Source organism: Vicugna pacos, chromosome 3 (assembly GCF_048564905.1).
Source record: "Vicugna pacos chromosome 3, VicPac4, whole genome shotgun sequence".
In the NCBI taxonomy this organism is placed as follows: Eukaryota; Metazoa; Chordata; class Mammalia; order Artiodactyla; family Camelidae; genus Vicugna; species Vicugna pacos.
The window spans coordinates 81,810,074-81,833,599 of NC_132989.1; the positions used below are offsets into that span (position 1 = coordinate 81,810,074).

General features: G+C 36.3%; 1 protein-coding gene across 7 annotated transcripts in view; it reads left to right on the forward strand.

Moving 5' to 3' along the window:
- Nucleotides 1–23,526, forward strand: part of PDE4D (phosphodiesterase 4D) — a 679,763-nt gene that overhangs the window by 289,648 nt on the left and 366,589 nt on the right. Inside the window, exon 1 of one of the 7 annotated variants that reach the window (XM_072958626.1) lies at nucleotides 14,881–15,008. The exons of the other annotated variants lie outside the window; for them this stretch is intronic. Coding sequence (XP_072814727.1) covers nucleotides 14,881–15,008 — 128 coding nt within the window. Of the gene's footprint in view, nucleotides 1–14,880; nucleotides 15,009–23,526 lie in introns of those variants that run through there. 7 annotated transcript variants of the gene reach the window in all.

The window sequence follows — 23,526 nt, forward strand, 5'->3', positions numbered from 1 at the left end:
TCTCATTACTTTATAAGCAGTTTACTTAGTAATTACTTAAAATGAATATAAATAAAATGATAATTTATAATATCAATATAATATTTGCATACATAAAGGATTATATGTTAAATAATTCATATATAATACACATATAATATATATAGCACAATGACCAAATTAAATTATTCTTTTTTAATTGTATTATAGTTGACTTAGAATATTATATTAGTTTTAAGTGTACAGCATATGATTTGATATTTGTATACATCCTCCATTATATGAAGTTATTACAATATCATTAATTATATTCTCTGAGCAGTACATTACATCCCTGTGGCTTGTTTATTTTGTGTTATTCTTTTATAGTTTTTTTTCAATTTTTAAAAATCCGCATATACTTTTAAGCAAATGCCTCTGTTAGATCAGAAATATCAAACTGACAAATAATACTAGATAAATTATTTAATTATTGGTTATTCTATCTTAAAACCAATGGGCTTCCTTTGTACCTAGCCAACACTCAGCTCTATATATTACCCTACTGGATAGTGACAAAAACTACTTTAAAATATACATAGTGTTCTGTCTATCATACTTCATGTTCTTTAGCAAGTCCAGCAACTGCAAATGAATTTTATTGTAGGCAGGAGATATATTTTCCTAAAGTGATGTAAGTCCTTTTTGCACAAATATGTAAATAAATAAATACACGCATGCATATGTAAGCAACATAAGCATAGTTCCCAAGCTATGCAATTTTCCTCTAGTGAGTCTGAACAGCATTTGCGACTGGATTTAAGCTATGCCTGGATGTCGTTTGAAAGTATTTGAAAAGTTACAGTTTGTTCACTATATTATTTTGTCTACATGATCTCACATAATTTTGACTAAATCCATTGGTATTGAGGTCGTGTAGACCTGTAGACCATCTTCTTAAATTCTCGTTAAATGATTGACCGTCTTTACAATTGTACACAATTGCAACAGAAATCTATATATTCAGGCAGTTTAGTCTGCAATTTAATGGCATGTAAATCTTGAGAACAAAATTACTAGAAACTTCAGCTGTGTCACCATAAACCAGAACAACAGTACATGTCAGTCTCACTAAGCAAGTATTACCTGGCATAAACTCAATGTTTCTTGAATACATGAAAAATGTGCTGTTGAATGATTCTTCCTTCACAGAAATTGACTATATGTATTGATCTTCATTTAAATACAGAGTTCTATTGGTAAATGAAAACATTGTTTCATAATATAATAGTAAGTTGCTGATACATACTCATGAGACAATTTCAGAGCAACAGTAAATCTTTGTAAACAGTAGAAAATAGTTCCAGAAAGTGCTAAGTTGTGGTAGGAAGGCTAGTACTTTCTTTAGCTGAGTGCTAATGTTTTGATTAGAATTTGATCAAGTGATAGCAGATTTACTTCTTTCTCAGCTCAAAGTTTCACTTGAAATGTCTTCAGTTCAATTTCTTAGAGAAGTCAGGAGAAAATGAATTTGAGCTAGGTAACTTGGGTGGGGATTGTGTCAAACTGAAGAATGCCTACCCCATCTACAGGAGATAGCTGATACTCTGTCTCAGTTTTAAATCACTGTGTAGGAAGAAGGGCTCTGTGTTCTAGACCTTGTAAATTTTCAAAAGACGTTCAAAATTCAACTTTAATATGACAGACATATACTGTATGCTTCAAATATTGGATCCAAAGGAAAAAAAATCAACAGTATGTTGGTCAAAGGCAGTTCTGTTAGCCATGTGTGGTCCAAGGACAGCCAGTTCACCTACTCTATCCTGCGTCTCTTTCCTGCCATAGTGTTTATCTTCATTTCTCTTACGTAGAATTGTGAATATTATACTCCAGTTTGTCCACAGTTATGAGCAAAGCCAAAGGTCTGTAGCCAAGTCCTGGATGTGTTTCTGATATCTTTAGAAAACCTCCAGAAGGATTCTCCTGTTTTTCTCACCATGTTCTAAGGATAAATAGCCCAAAACAAAAAGGCAAAGTACCCTGGCTACTGTGGACCTTTAAGCATTCAGGTCACTTGCAGAAATGGGAGTATTTTCTATGTGAAGGTGTCATGAAGGGAAGTTACTAGAGTTTGGGATCAGGTACTTTTTTACTTGATCTTAACAAGTTTAGTTCTTAGCAACTTACTAAGAAAGATTGCTTCTTCCTTGTTACCCTGCTGTGTCACCCAAGAAAACATTTATATTTTCTCTTATTTCTCTCTTGCTTGCTCTCGTGCTTGCTTGCTCGCTCGCTCGCTCTCTCTCTCTTTCTTTCTCTCTCTCTCTCTCTCTGTCCCTATGCTAAATTCTACGATTTTTTTTCCCCTTTACCTGGTTTCTGTCACTTTTGTATCCAAAAGGTCAAGAGAAAGAAAGGGCTGCTCCTCAGTTAACTAGGGTTATCTCTGAGAACAAACAAGGGCAAAAACCTAAGGAAAGGTTAAATGTCGAATGTATCCACTCTACTAATACACATTTGTGGTTTAAAAGGCACACTTCATTGAATAATTTAAAATATGCTTTTACCATCTGTTCTCTCCGAGATTAACATTGTTCATGATAGCAAAATAATCACATGTTAAATAAATTCTAGATACTGTGTTCTACCATTTGTAATAGCAATGACATTGGTAATTCAGATGACCTAGTCCTTCCGTTCTCCATGTAACTGCACTATTGATTTTCCCATATGGAAAAAGCAAACAACTGCGTACATACTTTTTTTCTAAAATGGAACATGCAGTTCAGGAATTCTGTCATTTCTTGTATGAAAATAAAAAATAAAGTGTAAACATGTGCCGTCTTTGATGGCAACATTATGTAAGTGTTTGGGAATAATATTTGCTGTCTTTATCTACTTCTTTGTGTAAATTCATCAGAGAAATGATAAGATTGTCATATGCATCTTTTAGAAACTATGCAATCAGTTTTACCCAGGGGTTCTGTTGTCTGTCTGGAATGATACAGGGTGAGAGTTTCTATGTAAACTGAACGGGTTTACTCCAGGGTGGATATTGATTTTTTTTGTCCCTGAGCTCTTATAACATTTCGTGTTTGAGCCTCATTGTGGGCTGTCTCATACTACCTGCAAATTTATCCATGTGTTTAAGTCTTTTTTTCCTCGAAAATATTGTAAGCTTTGTGAGGGTAGGGGCAGTTTGATTCTCCTTTTGTGTCTCTCAAAGTTTCCCACCTGCTGGGTTTTCCAAGGGCAAAATAAATGATGGGTAAATGATTGATTTTAATGTTGTAAAGTAGGGGGAAAGTTAAAAAAAAAAGATTGTTGCTTCTGATAGCACATATTCAAGATGATTTGGGCCAATGACTTCTTCTACCCATGCCTAATTCAGGTGTGTAAACTGTTCTTAGTCTGGGCTCTTCCTATGTGAACCTCTATGATAGTAGAATTTGGATGGAAGGGCCCTTGAGGACATTTCAAAAGTCTTCCAAATACCCTCTGCTTAATAACCATCTTCTGTCAGAAAACCTCCCTGTGTTGCTGCATTCTATTCCCTCTGCTTCTCTTTAAAACCACATCTTATTTTCTGAGAGAGGATAGAATATAGTAGGCATCATTGTTCTTTGTAAAAGGTCTTCGAGTCATGTCATTAAATCACTCTTGTCTTCTCATCTTTAAGCAAAATGGTACCAATTTATTTAAACATTCTTTCTCAGTCCCAATATATTCTCTTATGAAAGTTCTTTAAGAGTCACTTTTCAAGCTGAGTGAGGTCTCTCACTTGATCAAGGATCCTATAAAAGGCAGAATAAATTCAAAGGCCCTGATGTTGCAGTTCTTTTTGTCATCCCATTTGACCTTCTTGCTTTTGTACTGAGCTTTAACTGATTTGTCACTAAATTATCTGTTATTTATGCTCAGTATTGCCAAACCATATTTTCATTCCCCATTTCTTTTCACTATCTGGTTTCATTCCCCTTTTGTGTTCACTATTTGGTGTTCACGTTATACTGCCTTGGTCTCAGTTAAATTGTTTTTTCATATTAGGAAGTCAATTTAATATCTGAATGATCTTCCAAGATTTGCCTACTATTTTTTTTTTACTTTTCTCTCACAAAGCAGTCTCATTGATAAAAATACCTAGTTCCAAAGCTCATTGTCATTATTTGTGTTTGCCAATTCACACAAAATTAGTCATAATCTCACTAGCACTTGTCTGGTAAATTGGGAAAATGCTATAGAAATTGTCCATTTTTATTTTGATATGGCATGTGAGAATGTCTCTTGTGGTCTAATTGTAGATATAATGGATATATGGGCTGGGTGAAAATGCAGTTAAATAGTTAAGTAGACTTATTACTAGTTGAAAAAAAGATGAAGATACTGAATCAAGAATAGAAGATTATTTGTTCAATCCGACATCCAGAAAAATGTACTTGAAAGTGACAGGAAACACACTGGGATGCAAAGTCAGGATCAACAGTTATTTATGTTTGCTAATAAAAATTGCTGTAGTTTCAAGTCTGCAATTAATCTGAACTGGATTATGGAATCCTGTGGAAGATGGTACATGAATTAAGAGTTTGAGGAGACGTCTGTCTTAAGCCTCATTCATAGATTTATAATGAACTGAGAAGTGGAGATGACTGTCTCTGTCTGCCCCATAATAGTTACATCATATCTGGAGTGTTGGTTTGATTGCACATAAGACACTTTAAGAGGAATCAACAGGCAGGAATAAGTCCAGAAGCAATGGCCAGGATGGTGAAACATCTGGAAATTATGACATATTGGGAACAATCCAATGACCTGAGAGTGTGTAGCCTAGAAAAGGGGGAGTGTGAAAGCTCTCTTTATGTCACCACAGAGTTGTCATAATGACAAAGAGTCAGGTTTGATTTTGGATGACTCCAGATCTAGGATCATGAGATAGTATTTATCAAAAGTGAAATTTAGTTTGTTACAAAGGACTCTACAATTTTTGGATATGCTCAAAGCTGAGCATCCTGCCCTGTGAAGCAGGTTGGTCCTCATCCCAGGAGGGGCCTGAGCAGGACCAGACACTTGCTTCTCCCTGGAGAGTGTTCATGCATTAGAAGGAGACTGCATTTCCCAGTGCTTCTAATAAACATTCCAATTATGAGAACTTAATGCATGAAAAGTTCTCAGCACAGAGCCTTTTATAGACTTCTTATCAAATACTCATGAGATACTAGCTATAACTATTATTGGTAGTGACTAATCCATGACTTTCTAACATTATTTGTCTCAGAGGAATATGTCAAGGGAAGGTGACTCTGTTTAAAATTTTAGCACCAGCTTCTGTTGCTAAATAATTAAGGTAGTTAACAAGGGCCTATGATTCTTATAACTGATTTACTCTTAATTTATTAGCTCTTTATGTTTTCTATAATTGCCTTTATGTCTTATGTTGCCTGGATTTGGGATTCATTCATCACATTGAACAGGAAAATTTTAAGCAGTTGCTAAATCACAGTTGCCTATATAAATTTATCTAGTGACTCACAATAGCAGTAGTTCATCAACAAAGGAATAAATCATGACAGAAAAACATGGATCTCTTCCACTGATTAAAAGGACTATTTTAGTTTAGGGATTTGTAGAACTTAATACAGTTATGTTCTGTGTCATGTTAACGTCATTGGATTTTTTTTTCCTTAAGTGATGGATTTATCTCTCATCATTGCAGTTAATATTTATTGAAGGCATTCATTCATTCATTCACTTAGTTATTAATTCAACAGATATTATACCAGACACTGCCTGGGCCTTCATGTCTGTATAGTCTCCTTTCCCCTTTATCTCCCTTTGAGTCAGTCACCACTGTAAGTCTGTCCCCTCCACAGCTCACATCCCCTAGACCCTGCCACCAGGGGCTCCATGGCAGTGAGGCAGTCCCCCTCTGCGCCCCATCCCTGAACTTCTTGTGTCCCTTCCCCCACTTATCGCCTCATATATTTTGTTATTTATATGTCTATCTACCTTCCTCTACTGGAATGTCAGTTTCATAAAAGCAGGCATACATGTCTGTTTTGTTTGCTCCTGGGTTCCCAATACCCAGAATAGTAACTTGACAATTATTTGTTGGATGAACAAATAAATAAAGCTTCAGTGTCATGGAAACTGGTACTAGAAAGGTGTCATTAATCCTCTAGGGTTACCTAATTCATTTTTGGTGGCACAGGGTTATGAACCCAAGTCACTTATCTCTGAAACCAGCATCCTCATTCTCGATCTCGCCTTCATTAACAAGTAACTTCTGAATTTCGCTGTATGATCCTAGGGATCTAGAGGTGTCTGACAATGGCAAAGATATTTCACTGCTATATGGGTTTGAATACAGGGGGATAACTTTTTTCTCATCAAGATTTAGGAGACCATCCAGGTCAATATTTACCTGCCTCATCCATTGCTATATAGATCACTCCTTTTATACTTTGTTTCCTCTCTGGTTTTATTCAATTTGTCTATCATGAGTTTTTCTATTATCTGTTATTTTTTCTTGGGCCATCAGTGCAGACCCTAGACAAAGTGGGATATGGTTTGGAGGAGCAATTATGAATAAGACTCAGTCTTTGCCTTTGAGCTCAATATAGAGACCAAGGCAGCCTTGGAAGTCTGTAGTTCACAATCAGATGATAACCAGATAATTTATAATCCAAGCAGTGGTACCTTTGAGATTAAAAGAAGGCAGTACTTAATAATCATACTGGGAAAATGGCTAGTTTAAGGAGTTAATGAAGATAAAATAAGGGTACAAGTCCTTCTTATAACAAATATTTACTGAGCACTTATGACACATAGACCAATGTACTAGGCACTGAGGATAAATCAAAGATGAATAGTCCGTGAATCTGCCTACCTTGTGGTTTATAATCCACTTGAGGAGAGAGAACATTAACAATACAATATAGGGAAGTAAATAATAGTATAGCTGAATATAAGTATGATGAGATGTTAGCCAACCACACAGTTTCAAATAAGGTCATTGATGTTGTGCCAACTTTTTATTTCTACCTTATAATATGATCATTTGAAATGAGTCCTGCCATGATGCATGAATTGGACATTAAATGGATTTATGACTTTCTTCCCCTGATAAGAGTAATGCCATTCACTTCTTTTGTGTATATATAAATGTTGAACTCATGCTGGCCAGCTGTCTGGCTGGCTGGCTTGCTAACTGACTGAGATAGAAGAATGAGTTGATGTATTTAAAAAAAATATCATCTAGCAACAAAATATTGAACAGTCTTTGCCAAAGACACCTCCTCTTTGCTTGACCAACTAGTTGACAGTGTTAAGAACTTACAGCAAGATTATTTTTCGTCTTCAGATTTTATAATGATAGAAGACCTTTGGTTATTTGGAAATAACCTTAATAGTGTTTTAATTTTTTCCCCTGGTTCCTACTGTTGGAAGTTCTTTTGTTGTTGAATATTGGCAACAGTTTGTATCTTGGCAAGTAAAACAGTGCTTTTTAAGGACGAAAGTGTAGGAAGGACATCTGTTGGAGAAGCCATGTTGTCAAAGCCCATTATATATATTAAATTCACTCGTTTCATTTTCATACATTCTAAAGCAAAATGTCACTCTATTTAACATTCAAACAATTTATAAAGAGCTTAGAGATATAAATTGTGTGGACCTACCTGAAACTTCAATGAATGAGCATCATTTTATTCAGTAGATTTTATTGCTACTTTATTTGCAGAATTGAGTCATGCTAATAAAATTCCCAAGAGGCTAATTTATACATCAGAATGTTAACACTGTCATTTATAACTGAAGATCACTGGTCTAAGAACACCAGTTCCATGTGATACCCATTTTCTAGATAATTCTAATCAAGAAGCCAAATTCTAGATCAGAAACTGTTTGTGAATACCGATCAGATCAGGAAAGTTGGAGTCTCTTAAGGAGATACTTAACTCTTTCCCTTTCCACCTATTTTACTTTATAAATTACTCTTTAAGGATTTTTTCATGTGAATAATACAAGTTATCTAGATTTAGAATATGCAATGCCTTTGTTATTATAAATGAGTTCTTTTTTAACCTCAGTGAGACCTGCTGCCTCCTCTAATTGCAATTATAATTTTTCCTTTTTTCCCTTCATTTTAGTATATTTTCAAAGTACTAGCATTACCAAAGTTTATAGATTTTTTTTGTCGAAACATGTTTCCTGATAAATAAGGAAGCAGCTTGACTGCATGAGTTTTTAAAAACAGTTGTATGGTCTGTGAATCTCATCTTATTAGCTGTAGTCCCAAAGGAAACCCAGATTTCGGGGCTTCCCTTACCTATAGAAACTATATTTTCTTTCAGTTCACTATTCAAGTCAGAGTTCTTTGCTAGTTCTACAGCTCTACATGAAGACACACCAGATACCATAGACACCAAGTGAAAAGAAATCAATATTTCTATTATTTTCCTGGATGTAATTTACTAATTGATCACAATCAATAATTTCTCCTTTTAGTTGATGGAGTCCAGATTTTGAAATTTGAATAGAAATTTCACTTTTCTTTTTTAAATAGTATCACAAGAGACTTTCTAGAATGTTAGCTAATATATAGAGAGGATAAGAAGAAAATTAAAATCATCCATTTCTTCCCATCCAGGTAGTTTTTATATTCTGATGTGTATCTTTTTTATTAGTATTGTTTATCAATATATGAGTATTTTTCCTTTGTTAAAAACAGCATCATACTGTTAGACTGTCTTATAACCTAGTCTCCTACTGAGTCAATGTCGTATGAATTCTCCGTATCATTAAGTGATATTTTAAAAACATAGTTCCCACAATGTCACATGCGATTCTTTGTCCTCATAGGTTCCCATGGAGAATGCCCCATATTCCATCTTTGTTGACAATTGAGAGCAAACATTAGCATAATAAAAATTTTGAGAATTCCTGCTCCCCACTAAAAGCCTATATATAACTTTGTTTAACCAAGAATTTCCCAAATGTTTGTGGCTATGGGGGTCATGTGTTTCTGTTTATGTATTTAATATACCTATTAGCATATCTCAGTGTACTATGAGAAAAGCATTTCAACACAGTCGTTTTAATGAGTTCATGGTATTCACATTGATTGGATATTTTCCACATTTTATTTAAGCATTTGGGCATTAAGGATATTTACATCTTATTTCTGTTTTGGAAAACACTATGATGACCTTCTTGGTAGTTAAGTCTTCATATGAACTTGTGGTACTTCCTTCTGATTGGAGCCACTTTATACAAGACTGCATGAAGTATGCTATGTGGAGTGTTTAAGTAGATTATCAGAAAAGCTAATACTTAATAGAAGAAGAGTGATAAATTAATTGATTAATTTTGAATTTGCCTGTTGTGTTCTCAAAACATAGCACATGATTAAATGAAGGCATAATCCCATGATTATTTAAGTGGCTGAATAACTACTATGATAATTTTTATTTATTAAACTGAAACTGTCAGCCCAGGCAGACACATCTCTGTCATCCCAGCTACAACCCATGTATGTCCCTCAATCCCTGAGAAGAGACATCACCCTGCCTTTGTATTACAGTGGGTGCTCTTTGCAACATATTTCTGTTTAATAGAATACAGTTTCTATTTCTACTATTTCCAATGTATTTCAGTAGTTAGTAACTTTATTATTAATCTGAAGGAGTAGCTGAGAATAAGGGAGTTCAGGAGAGAGTTAAACAAATCTTTGGGATATTCAGGACCTTACAATTGCAGCTACCTCATTTAACAAGCCAGTGTTGTTTTAAGTGCTGGAGTTGCAAGTCATATAAGGCAGAATGCCTGCCCTTAAGAAACTGTGGTGCCACAGGGAGAGTTATAAATGCATGAGCAGCTATGAAACGATGTGCTAGAGTCATATGTCAATGGGAAAATAGATGTACGGCATCGAAATAAAACTGAGGAGTGGAGAATGTGTTTTGGAAGAGATGGAAGAGTCAGTCAGCCAGAAAAGCAAGAGAAGAAGAGTTCTGGTCAGAGGGCTTACCATCTCTAAAGGCCCAGTGGTGTGAAAGAGCCAGCTGTTACTTATCGCAGACATAGGAGAGGAAGTCAGCACAAAATTACAGGGGATCTCTGTGCCAAGCTTTGGATCTTCAGTTTTGTTCTTGATTCCCATTTTAAAATGATCCAAAGAAGATGTGGTATATATATACCCAATGGAATATTAATCAGCCATTAAAAAGAATGAAATAATGCCATTTGCAGCAACATGGAGGGACCTGGAGATTGTCATACTAAGTGAAGTAAGTCAGACAGAGAAAGACAAATATCATATGATATCACTTATATGTGGCATCTTTAAAAAATGATACAAATTTTATTTACATACCAAAAATAGACTCATAGACAGAAAACAAATTTTGGTTACCCAAAAAGGAAAGGTCAGGGGAAGGATAAATTCAGAATCTGAGATGAATAGATATACATTACTATACATAAAGTAGATAAACAACAAGGACCACCTGTATAGCACAGGGAACTGTATTCAATGTCTTATAATAACATATGATGAAAAAGTATATGAAAATATATATTATATATATGTATGTATAACCAAATCACTTTGCTGTACCCCTGAAACAAAAAATAAAAAGTAAAAAAAAAAAAATAATCCACATGGCATTCAAGTAAAGGATGAAATTAAGGAAAAAAAGACTGGAGATATTAACTCTAGGCAGATAAATAACAAACAGGAGACATATTAAGGAAAATATGATCTGGAGAGAGGAATAACCCAGGCCAGTCTTTGGAGCCAGATTAACTGGTTCCTAACTCTGACTGCAGTTAACACTACTTGACCTGTGGTATGTTATCTCAATCCTTCCATGCCTTGTTTATATCATCTACAAAATGAGCGTAATAATAGTGTCCAACTCATATAATTTTATGAAGATTAATAATTCTTACCAATAACAGTGTCTACCACATAGAAATCATCTGATCAAAGTTAGCTGTTATTGATTGTTACTATTAATATAATTAATATAATATTATTGTAATCTTATATTATTATGTTGTAATAATATATTATTTAATCCAATACACTATTTAACTATTTATTATGTATGTCTGTAAGATTTGTGGCCTATTAGAAGGGATTGGCAGTTGCCTGGCTGAATGGTGACAGTGCCAAGGAACACAGGAAGAAATGTGCTTGAGGGGTAGGGAAAGGGAATCAGTGTGAGTTACATAGAACATGCTGGAATGAGGTAGCTGTGGGACTTCCAGATGGAATTTTCTTATGAACAGTGGATTATAACAGCAGAAAGGTTTGGACCCTAGAAGATGTGAGAGTTTTTCAGCATGCCATGGGTATTTGAATCCACTGAGTAGGATGCATTCACCAGAAGTGTGTAGGTTAGAAAGTGAGCAAAGCCTGGAATGCTGAAGGCAGATTTGAACCCCAGCAGCATTGCTTGCCAGTCTCGGTGTGGCAGAGAACACAGGATCTGGGCGGGAGGGAGTCCTTCTAAACCACAAGTAAGGGAAAATGATTCAGCTGATTCCTGTCATGATTCCTGTCACAGGGTCCTGAACAGATAGATATCTAGGTGTCCTGAAAGAATCTCGTCAGCTTTGCGGGTTGCCAAACTCAAGACAGGGTAGAGCTAAGAGCTGAAAGAATCTTCGTTAATAAATATTGGAATTATTAAAACAGGAGTCCTGTGCCCGCAAACTGTTACTTGCTGGCAATTGCTGTTAATTGCTGTTAAGGGTGTTACCATCATCGCAACATCTAGTATACTGGAAAAAAAAACCTGATGTTCTAGATACCCTAATGTGATTTCTGCCCTTGTTTTAATGTTCTCACGAGCTTAGAATCATGGGGTGTTTGAGTGAGATTTGTGCTAGATTTCCATGCCTGTTGGCCACAGAAATTCCAGTATGCCAAAACAAACAAAAGTGTGAATGGGTAAGCCTGGTCATTCCTTAGTGATATGTGAGCCCTATTTTGCTGTAAACTTGTTAATCTGTAGATAAAATAAAGTTCTCCAGTGTGTTTGTATTCTCCCCCAACTACCTCTGCCCAGACTTGGAGAAAGGGAACTGTGGAAGAAAGGAAGATTCGATTTTTCCTCAGAGGCCACTCCTGCTAATTGGCCATCATTCTCACAGACTCTAAATTCTTGGCGTGTTGGATTTTAGAAGTAATCCTGTCTCATCCCAGTTTGAGTGCAAGTAATCCCCAGGAAACCCTGCCAGCCTCGTGGTAAATCATGGCCCAGTACAAGCAAAAAGTGACCCTGCTAAGAAAATCAAGGAATCTTACCTATCAGTGGATACTTATTTCCCTCCTATAGAAATTTATGTCTTACTCTTCAGTTTTTTATTTCTACCCCTTTTAGGAAATTCTTATGTGAATCAAGTCTTATCCTCTAGTACTGAATAAAGACCCCTAAATCAGCTCACAGATAAAAAATACTGTGCATTTGTTCTCTAAGATGGGGCAGTAGGTCCAAAGGGCCTCTTCAACTTGAAAACTATAAATTTTACACAGCTGTACATCACAGTTTGTTGATAGTCATTAGGCACTACCTCCACATTGCAAAATTATATATTTCCCCAATTATGAGACCTTATCCTGATTAAGAAAAACATACTGAAGGGCGGGAACATAGCAGGAACTCTGTGTTTTATCTCCCCTTCATTATGCAAATTAAGCAAAAATTCTTTGTCACTCTACATTGCTTGGGTGTGTTCTCTCATTTTGATGAGATTCCAGACTTCCGCCTAGTAGATCTCTGTTCAGGGAGGCTGCCCTTTTCTTGATAGGCACCTTAATAACGATTTCATTTTCACAAGGAATCGTATGCAATCACTGGGCATTTTGGGGAAGTAGCTACCTTATTTTTCTGCTGTTAAGAAACAGAGTTGAACGTCAGTAGAGAGTGTTTCAAGAGCGTGGGGAAATGGACAATGGGCCTCTTCCTCCATGACTTTTAAGAGTATGGATTGCTTTAGGTTATTAAAGGGAAAACCACACAGGATTTGGGATCTAGCAGGAATCCCACTTGCAGGAATAAAAGCATCAACCAATAAGAATATATTAACAAATGTATTCATTGTTTATAGAAATCCAAGATTATATGTCTGTCAATAGAGAATGGGTTGAATACATCATAGTATATTTGTTCTATGGAATCTTACGTAACTATTCATGATTTTTTTTTTTAGTACAAAAGACTCACAAATATAGAAAACAAACTGTGGTTATGAGGAGGGAAAGCGGGGAGAGGTTAGGAGTTTGGGGTTAATAGATAAGCATTACTACGTATAAAATAGATAAACAATAAAGACTAACTATATAACACAGGGAACTATATTCAGTTTCTTGTAATGAGCTGTAATGGAAAAGAATCTGAAAAAAATATATGTGTGTATGTAAAAGAAAAATTTATAGAAGACTACATATAGTATAAGCCCACTTTACAAAAACAGGACAGGGAAGACCTATACATTTGTCAGTGTGTGTGTGTGTGTATGTGTGTGCATATATGTATATGTCTGTATATACATTGAAAGAATTAGCATAAAGAAAAAGAGGGAGATTAATGGGTAGGAAAAGAGAGTAAGGATTTTATTTATACACCTCTGTGTCCTTTGACATGTTAAAATTAGCATGTGTCATTTTATAATAAAAAAGTATAAAAAGGAGAATCATTAGACAGAAAACAGTTACTGTCAAATGGAAAATTATCTTCCCTTTCAAACTTTAAAAAATTCTGAATTTAAATGATGCCTGTTATTTAAACCCAAACAGCGTCTAAGTTTGGCCACTACAGAATAAAATATAGCTTTCTCTCCACACACACACTTAGTGTTTGCCCAGGTCCCAGGACTCTTAAATAAATAGGTTGTGTGTATTCAAATCCTGGATAAGAAATCATTTTTCAAATATAAAATTACCCTGCACAGTACTGCGAACTCCTCCTATCTTTAGACTACACACAAGGGGCTCCGTGGTTTTGTTGCTATGACACTAGGAAATGAGGTGAGGACTAGTAAAAGCTGTGGGCTAATGAAAGCTGCAACTTTCTCTGAGATGCTGCTGCAGTAGGTAGGATTCTGGAATTACTCACAGTTTCTCCAGTTTGTCTTTCACTGTTTAAAAAAAATTCCTATCAGTTTTTCAGTAGATCTTCATCCAATGAGCAGCTGGAGGTTGCATTTCTTATTCTTATTAGAGTATTTCTAATAAGAAAAAAATCAAAGTCCAAGTTAGTATACAAAGGCCTTTGCTGACAACTTTTTTGTTCCTGAGAGACTGAGTTTAATTCTATTGTGAACAGTAATTTATGAATAAGAACCCACAATTTTTTAACCAGCAAATTGGAAAACCGCCATAATCATTTCCATGTGCACATCTCATTTTCTAAAGATCTATAATCAGTTTACCAAACATTTTTCCCCTTTTGAAAACATCCCAAATAATTGATCATTTCCTTCCTATCAGATGTATGTTTGGTGTGTTTACCGAGAGGTAAAGGACTGATTTCCCAACCACTGTTTCATTAGACTGATGTTCTTTTAGACATTAGACAAAAATGGATTAAACCTTGCTGCCTGCTCAGAGATTTGGTGTGAGTGAAAATAGGTTTTTGTGGCACCACAGAATTTCTGCCTCATCTACTCAGCCAGTAAGTGGTCAGAGCGCTGACTCTGGGTAGGAATAAGCAACAAGCTGCCTGTATCCATGAACAGAAAACAAGAGAGTGCATGTAGCCTCAGAGAAACACGCGTTTACTTTTGAAGCAAAACGGCACCCAGCGACCAGTGAGCAGCATGTCTGAAATCCATTCTCTGACTAGGTCTTTCCAGCATTCCCAGGAATGCCGGTCTGACGACTAAGATTTGTTTTTTGCTTCCTGCCTTTTGGATAAAATGAGTTTGCCAACCGGCTGTGAGTACCTGACCCCGGGGAAGGTGGCTAGGTTCCGAAGCGCTGTTTATGTTCATGGATCGCCTTATGCAATCAACAAGCCAATTGACATAAAGCCACAGAGGAGACGGTAACTGCTTTCCTTTCTCCTAGTTGTTTGTCCATGGAAATGTGGTTTTTGGGGTTTTTTGTTTGTTTGTTTGTTTTACCCTTTGGCTAAAATGCTTTGGAGTTCTGCGGAACTGGGACGGTCAGGGTGAGAGGTTAGCTTGGAAATTCAGCATACTGGATAGTTAGGAAAAAACTAGTCAAAGAGGAGAGCTGGTAAATACCCTTAGCTTAAATAGCTAGTTAGCAAAAGCCGATCTGATTTCAGAGGCTTTAGATTTTAAGAATTTGAGAGATTGCTAGTGCTTGTGTTACCTTCAGAATCACCCACATTGAATATTTGAAAGAGGATTTAGCCAAATAATGGATATATTTATTAAGGTCTCTTATTACCAGATTTCCAGTATCTCATAATCTATGTATAACATTCCTTAATGCCGATGTGCAATAAATACGCTAAAATTCTATAAAAAGCATTTATTTTCATGTGGTCAGTGTGAAGGCCAGAATAGGGTTAGATATTTTTCCTCTGAAGATGTCATTTCTAGATCAATGTTCCAGAATTCTGCTAACTCAGTCTCCACACAGTCTCACGCCACACACATGCCCCACAACACACACACACTGCACAGGCAAAGTCACACTGTAAATTAGGAATTTCAAAGTTGAGCTCAGTGTTTTCATGACAAGGAAAGAGGATGTACAGTAAGTAAACACTTTTTATCTTCTAGCTTCTTTATTTCCGTGTCAGAATAGGGGTGATACAGTTTGACTAATGGCTCCAAGAAATCATACCTCAGCTTGGGTTTTATACAAAGTCATTTTATTCAGTATTTCAGAATGAACTTGAGAAGCATTTTACAAAAATGTTCTATTCTCTGTGAAAATTCCAATTCTTCATAATTCTATGAATTCTTGAAATAAAAACCCACAACTCTAAAAGCAACATAATTTACTGGAAGACAATCATTATCATCTTAGGCTTCTGCTTTTCCTTTTCTAATCACACATGTGCAAACTCACGCATAAAGCATACATTTTGCCAGATGTGACCTTATTTGTAAACACGAAGGAAATTTTGGATTTTAAGTGATTTCTCTTAAAAACGTTCCAAACCTTTACAAATGCTTCGAGGTTAGCTTTTCAACTGAGAAAAAAAATGGCTTTTTGATTTGATGGGAATAAATGTTTGAAAAAAAATTTTGTGTGTATGTGGGAAAATAATTGATTCTTTTCCCCCAAGTACCAAAGCTCTCCCTGTTGAGCTCCAGCACCATTTGAATGGATAACAGGCTGGCAGCAACTAACTACACCAAGGTCCATTCAGGAGCATGTGTCCTGAGATCCTCTACACGACTCAGTGGTCGTCAGTATATAATTCGTGGTGTGATACTACAAATGCACACAAGATGCCAAATTGTTGACGTATGGTCATGAAAATGCAAAAGTTCTTTCAAATCGGTGATGTTGCATCTTGAAAGCCTGGTTGAAATGGATATACTATACAGATAAATAGGATTTTTGCCTATAATTAAGCTTTGACAAAGTTACATAATCTTTACTAGTGTCTCATTCACTGAGAAAGACATGGTGGTTATGGTATTGGCTTCCAAACAGTTGAAGAGGGTTTGATTCCTTCCTTTCTTATTTTAAATTTGCATAAGTAGGCTCTTCAGAAGTATCTATGCCATGTCCCTATTCACATTACTTTATTTTTTACCACTTAAAAGTGATCGATTTTTTGTGTAAGTCAGCAGAATCAAGTGTTTACATAAGCTGATGTGTACATGCTCAGAGTGTGGACTCTTCGTATGATGTTTTACATCCAGACAATTTATCCCCAATTATTTTACATTAGGCATCACCATGTCTTTTGCAAGCAAATATTCTTGCAAGACATTTGACAATAACCATGATTTTGTAGTATAGACCTTGAATTTGTAAAAATATCAGATCCAACTTGTCTTTTAGTATAATATATTGCTTATATATAGCAAGTAAATCAAACAAATGGCCTTTTGTTGAAAGATGAGGAATCATTACATCATTATATCTAAAGCTTTTATTCCTAGAAGAATAAATATGACAACAAACATATAGTGAAAACAACGGTTAGAGGAGGGTGGATGAATGGATGAAGGAAGATCCAAATCATAGGCAATGTCTTTTTATTCCATAACTCATTTTGTAAATTTTAAAGTCTTTATTTGAGCTTTTTTTTTTTTTTATCTGCTCAGAAAACAATACATCTGGACTCGTGGTAGATCTCCATCCTAGGTGCACTAAAATCTGCCCCAAATTAAATGGTTATCGTCTCAGGATGCTTACTGGGACTCACCTAAGATTTGTCTAAAACACCATGTTTACATTTATTTTCATGTAGTTATGATTGTGCTCTTTGGAAGAAAGGACACTGCTTTGATAATTACTAAAAGGGAGGGAGGGAGGGAAGGAAAGAAAACATCTAAAGAGGAGGAGCTGTATGTTGATGCTTTGACCTGGCCAATGATGCCTAAGATGGAGATGGTAGAAAGAAAGCTTTCTTTCCACTAAATGGAGAGAATAATGTAGGAAATCTAATCATACATGCAAAATATAGCTCAATTTGAATCCAAGTCATTATTTTATATCCTTATAAAATAATGAGTTCTTGCAAGAACAGCTTGTGGTCTTGGAACACAGGGAAATAATTTCCAAATTGACAATTAGCAGTGTTAGACTTGTGACCACTTGGTCATTTAATTGTTCTGAATTCTTATTTCACGAGCAGCAGTGAAAAGATTAACAAAGCAGCTAACACTCCTAAATCTTAATTCAGCTTGATGGTGAAGAGGATGACAGTCCCACCATCTGTGATCCTCATAATTTTCTATATTCATGATTTAAAAAAAAAATTCCCTTTAAATACTGTGTAGCTGCCACAAACTCTAAGACTCTATTTTTACTCTTGCAAGAAAAACAACTTCCTTTTAATTGTGTGGTACCTTGATGTCTCAGTTGTAATCCATAGAGAATAAGTAATCAGGTTTAATCTGGCTCTTCCACCCCCTCCTCACCCAAGGAAGCTACAGGGTTTTTGAGTGTGTGGACTATGTCCTGTCCCTTGTTACAGCCTCAGTGCCCACCACAGAGCCAGATCAGACTAGAAATGCTTGTTTGATACATAGAAGATGAGAAGGTGCGCCTCACCCATCTTGGCATAGGTGTATATTTCACTTCCCTAGATTCCACTGTACGGAGTCTTTGGCAAGACTTTTGTCTCTGCTTTTCTCCTGGGACAGCTGAGTTCCCTTCCTCATTTCCCTATGGAATCTGCATACAGCACTGACTGACCTCAAACCCCTGGCTTGAGTGGTTGGGGATCACAGCTTTTGTTTTTCTCAGGTCAGCAAAGCATATCCATTTTTTTGCTTCACCACAAGTAACCATATAGTACAAAGGAGAAGAAAAAGCTACTGTGAGAAGAAAAAGCTACTAAAGCAGAGGAAAGTTCCTAGAGGGAAAAGATATCGCTACTGTCAGAAATGTGATAGACACGCACAAGTTTATAAAATCAGTTACAAAAATTGTGAAGTGTCAGCCCTAGTTCTGTTTGTCCTGCTGACATGTAAAACTCACAAAAACATTTTTTGAGCAAAACAGAAAGCAAAAATTGGGAACAGTGAAAAAGGCGAGACAGGACTAGCCAGCACCCTGAGGTACAGAGCGCATCTGTGCTCTAGGGCAACACTTCTCACAACCAAGCACAGGACTGCACCTCTTCCCAGCACCTCTGGGTGCTCACACATCTCAGAGGCTCAGCCCCATGTCTCTGTCCTGCTCTGTCTTCCCTCCTGCCCCACCTGCTTCTCTCTGACACTGTAGCCTGTTTTCCTAAATGCTGTAGGTAGGCTCGCTTTCCCTGTCATCTCTGGGATCAGAAAACAGCACAATACAAAGAGCCAGGAGACAGCAGAGACTTCCATGAGCATATGTTAGTGAGTCTATGTTAATCAGGATGGGTTAGTGAATATATGTTAATGGGTATATGCTAATGAATATATGTTAATCAGTATGAGTTAATGAGTATATGTTAATGAGTGTATGTTAATCAGCCTGTTTTCTCCATGGGGAAAAATGACAAAGTTGCACACTTAGATTTCTAACCAATCATCAAGCTTTCATTTACTCAAATTATTGCTTTTAGTTCATTAGTATTATTAGTAGCATTCTTGTAATTTTTTATGAGTATGAGTTTGCTAGGGCTGCTACAACAAAATACAACAGACTGAGTGGCTTAAACCACAGAGATTTGTTTTCTCGCCAGAAGCGCAAGATCGAGGTGTAGGCAGGTTTGGTTTCTCCAGAGGCCTCTCTCCTTGGCCTGCAGATGGCCACCTTCTCACCATGTCCTCCCCTGCTCTGTCCTCCGAGCAAACATCCTTGGTGTCTCTGTGTGTCCAGATTTCCTCTACTGATGAGAACACCAGCCAGATTGGATAAGGGGCCCACTCTCCCAGCCTCGTTAATCACCTCTTTAAAGACTATCTCCAGACACAGTCACATTCTAAACTACTGGGGGTTAGGCATCAACACGAAGTTTGGGGTGACACAATTCAGTGCATAGCAAACTGTGCCCATAGAAATGCTGTGCTAGGAATGACTGTGGAAGGAGATAGGAATTAGGCTGTGATTCTTTAATAATCGGTGATCTTTCCATTAAAATATATTCAATCAGTCTGAACTTGCAGAAGTGTGGCATTGCGGAGTATAGAGAAGTACTTTCCACTTTCACAGTTGCACATTGTGAACCATAAATCTTCATCAAATATAATCTCTTTAATTTGGAATCTACACATTGTGAACACTAAATCTTCATCAAATATAGCCTCTTTAATTTGGAATCTATAGTCATTCGAACGTGCTTTTCTAGAGTTCTTTTTTAAAAAGTGGGATAATAAAGTAATTATCAGTGTAAACACTAGTTCTCAACTAGGGCAGATTTATCCCCAGGGAACATTTTGGCAATGAATAGGCACATTTTTGATTGTTTCAAGTTGGGAGAGTGGCTAATGATATCTAGTAGGTAGAGGAATAAGATGCTGTTAAACGTCCTCTAATACACAAGACAGCGCCCACGACAAAGAATTATTCAACCCAATATTTCAATAGTGCTAAGATTGGGAAACTCTAATATAAACAAATTGGATTGGGGAATACTTTGAAGCTCTTTAAAGGCCTTTATTTATAGCCAGACAATTGATATTATTTATGTATTCATGAAAACACTTTCATCTTCCTCGTGGTAACCACTGGATGATGCTCTCTTAGCCTGGTTAAAAATAGACAACGGCCGTGAGGTTCAAATGGTCTAAAATATTCAGTGCTTCAAACCGTCCTGTCTTCTGATTTGTCTGAATTAGTGGCTTTATTGCATTGTCAGGGCCTATTATTCTTTCAGTAGGGCTACTCCCAAGATTTCATTACAGAAAGCTGAATAAATGATCTCATCCATTCTTGTTGCTCCAGGCTAGGTACTAAACATTAATCTGCTTTTCAAGGTGAAGTGAAAAATACTAGATGAAATTACACAGGAGATAACAAATATTGAGCGACTATCCCATTGGCCTGGTGGATTGATGTTCTGCTGGACTCTGGTCACCCGTCCCCATGTCTCCATGCCTGGGCACATCATTTGTGAATGTGTGAGCCATGTGTGGGTTTTCATCAGAACCAGCTGATTCTCATAGCAGAGGGCAAGTTTCATAAGGGGAGAAGTCTGGGAGAAAGGGGAATACTTTCTCTAATAAGAGGACCTTCATTCCACTAAATAAAACTTCTAATTATCATCAGGATTTCTTTGAACACTTCCCACATCTGGGTAAAAATTATTGGCTGTCACAGTTCGAACTAGAATGTGTATTTCCAGCTCCTCATTGCCTCCTCAAATCCAGAGCGGCATATACAACTGTCTACTATCAAAGGGTCCTCCGGAGAACTCAGACTCAATATATTGGAAATGAAAATTACCTAGGGACCCTTGCCATCTTACATTTCCTCCATGATCCATGGCATTTACCAGAAAGTCATCCCCTCCCTCAGCCTCACCACTGTCCCTGTCTGGTATCAGGGATGTTCTTTCTCCTTCCTTTTATTGCCATCCCCAGGGCACTATCCTGCCTTAAGCCCTTGTCCTCTTTTGCCTGGAAGTTTCCTAGCCTCGTCATTGACTTCTTTATTCTACTGTCATCCTCCTTCCTATGGTCATCCACAAATTAATTCTCTAAAATTGCATCATCACACCTCCATGCTTAGACCAGTAGCTTTTTTTTAAAAAATTCTAATTTTTTTATTGAAGTGTAGTCAGTTTACAATGTTAGTTTTAGGTGTACAGCCAAAACAAATCAGTTATACATATACACACATATATGTTTGTTTCCAGATTCTTTTCCATTACAGCTCATTACAAGAAATTAAATATAATTCCCTGTGCTATACAGCAGAAACTTGTTGTTTATCTATTTTGTATATAGTCATGTGTATCTATTAATCCCAAACTCCTTATGTATTCCTCCCCACCTTACCTCCCTGGTAACCACAGTTTGTTTTCTGTGTCTGTGAGTCTATTTCCACTAGTAGCTTTCTATTGCCTACAAAAAAGCCTCAATGCCAAAGGTTTGTGAGCTGCTCCCCTCACATCCTCCATCCTTGTAAATCTCCCTTATCACCCACATGTACTCTGCATTTTAGGTGTAAGAAACTACTAAATATACCTATTTTTAGCCTGGAGTTTCTCTCTCCCCCTCTTTTATGATGAACCCCAGCTCATCCTGCAGGTCTTTTTCGTTAATCCTTTCCAAATGCCCTATTTCCAAGTGGAAATTTCTTCTTTAGGGAGCTGCTGTTTCTTTTCTTATATGTCTATCAGGGCATTACACATGCATCACAGTTATTTTTATATGTATGTGTGTGTGTACATGTGTATATATTCTATCTTTCCTACTGTTGAAGAGTGTCATGATGGCAAACAGCTGTTTAAGGAAGAATAATTTGACAATAGCTTGCAGCATAAATTGAAATGGGAAAGACTGGATCTCTGTCCTGATAGAAATAAACAGAGTAAAATCCTGACAGAAACAATTTCATTATGATTACAAAAGACAGAAATAATTGATTACAATTGTGAGAACCTCTAAAAAGGAGACAAGGGCCCAGTAAGAGTATATAAATAGGTACCTAACATAGTCTGAGCATTTGGAAAATGTTTCCCTGGAGATGATGAGGCCTGAAGATGAGTAACATGTTCTACAGAGAACTGTGTGAGTAAAGCCCTGATATGAATGTCAAAGAAACTAAAAGGATAAGATGTCTGAAATATGATGAGGGAGGGTGGAGAGTGGCAAAAATAAAGTGAGGGAGATTGCTCTTAAAAGTAAATTAACAATGACTATAACTCAATGAAAAAAAAGTTTAAAAATAAAAGTAAATTAATGATAAGTGAAGTAAGTCCAACAGAGGTAGACAAATATCATGGGATATCACTTATATGTGGAATCTAGAAAATGACACAAATAAACGTATTTACAAAACAGAAACAGACTCACAGACATAGAAAACAAACTTATGGTTCCCAAAGGGAAAAGAAAGGGAAGGGATAAATTAGGAGTTTGCGATTAACAGATACAAACTCCTAGATATAAAATAGATAAACAACAAGGTCCTACTGTACTGTAGCACAGGGAACTATATTCAATCCCTTGTAGTAACCTATAATGGGAAAGAATCTGAAAAAGAATACATATAAAAATATATAACTGAATCACTTTACTGCACACCAGAAACTAACACAACATTGTAAACCAACTATATTTCAATTTTAAAATGATAAAGAAAAGTAAATTAACAAAATAATTCTTAATTTCATTTTGGAGAGAAACATTAATGATTATTTAATGTGCTTCACTCACTGGAGATGCAATTTGAAAACATATCCTTTGTGTCTTATTTATCATTGAGGATTTTAAAACACTGAGATGAACAGTAGGTAATGTTTTCCAACTGATATTAAAAAAGGTATATGTTCCAATCCATTGAAAACTGTTAAATATTAATAAAAATTAAAAGTCATAAATATTAACCTTTGTCCCTTTACATCAGCTTAGAATTTGCTCATCACCTAACCATACAGCCTCTCCTTTGCCAAAAAGAGTAAAATGAGACTATTTAGAATATTTAGAATGTTTACTGCCGTGAAGTACAGGAGACTGCAGACTATCACAGTGACCTTCATGTGTGAGTCACATTTCTACATCCAGTTAGAGACATCATATTACTTACTCACTGTTGGGAACTTCTTTCAATTTTTTTCTTTTTTGTTGTTTTGTTTTTGTTTCCCATGGATTTTATCTTGCACTGAACATGATTACTACATAGATAAACTCATACTATAAAAATAAGGCTTTTGGTGGGAGAGGGTAATAGCTCAGTGGTAAAGCATATGCTTAGCATGCATGAGGTCCTGGGTTCAATCCTCAGGACCTCCATTTTAAAGAGAGAGAGAG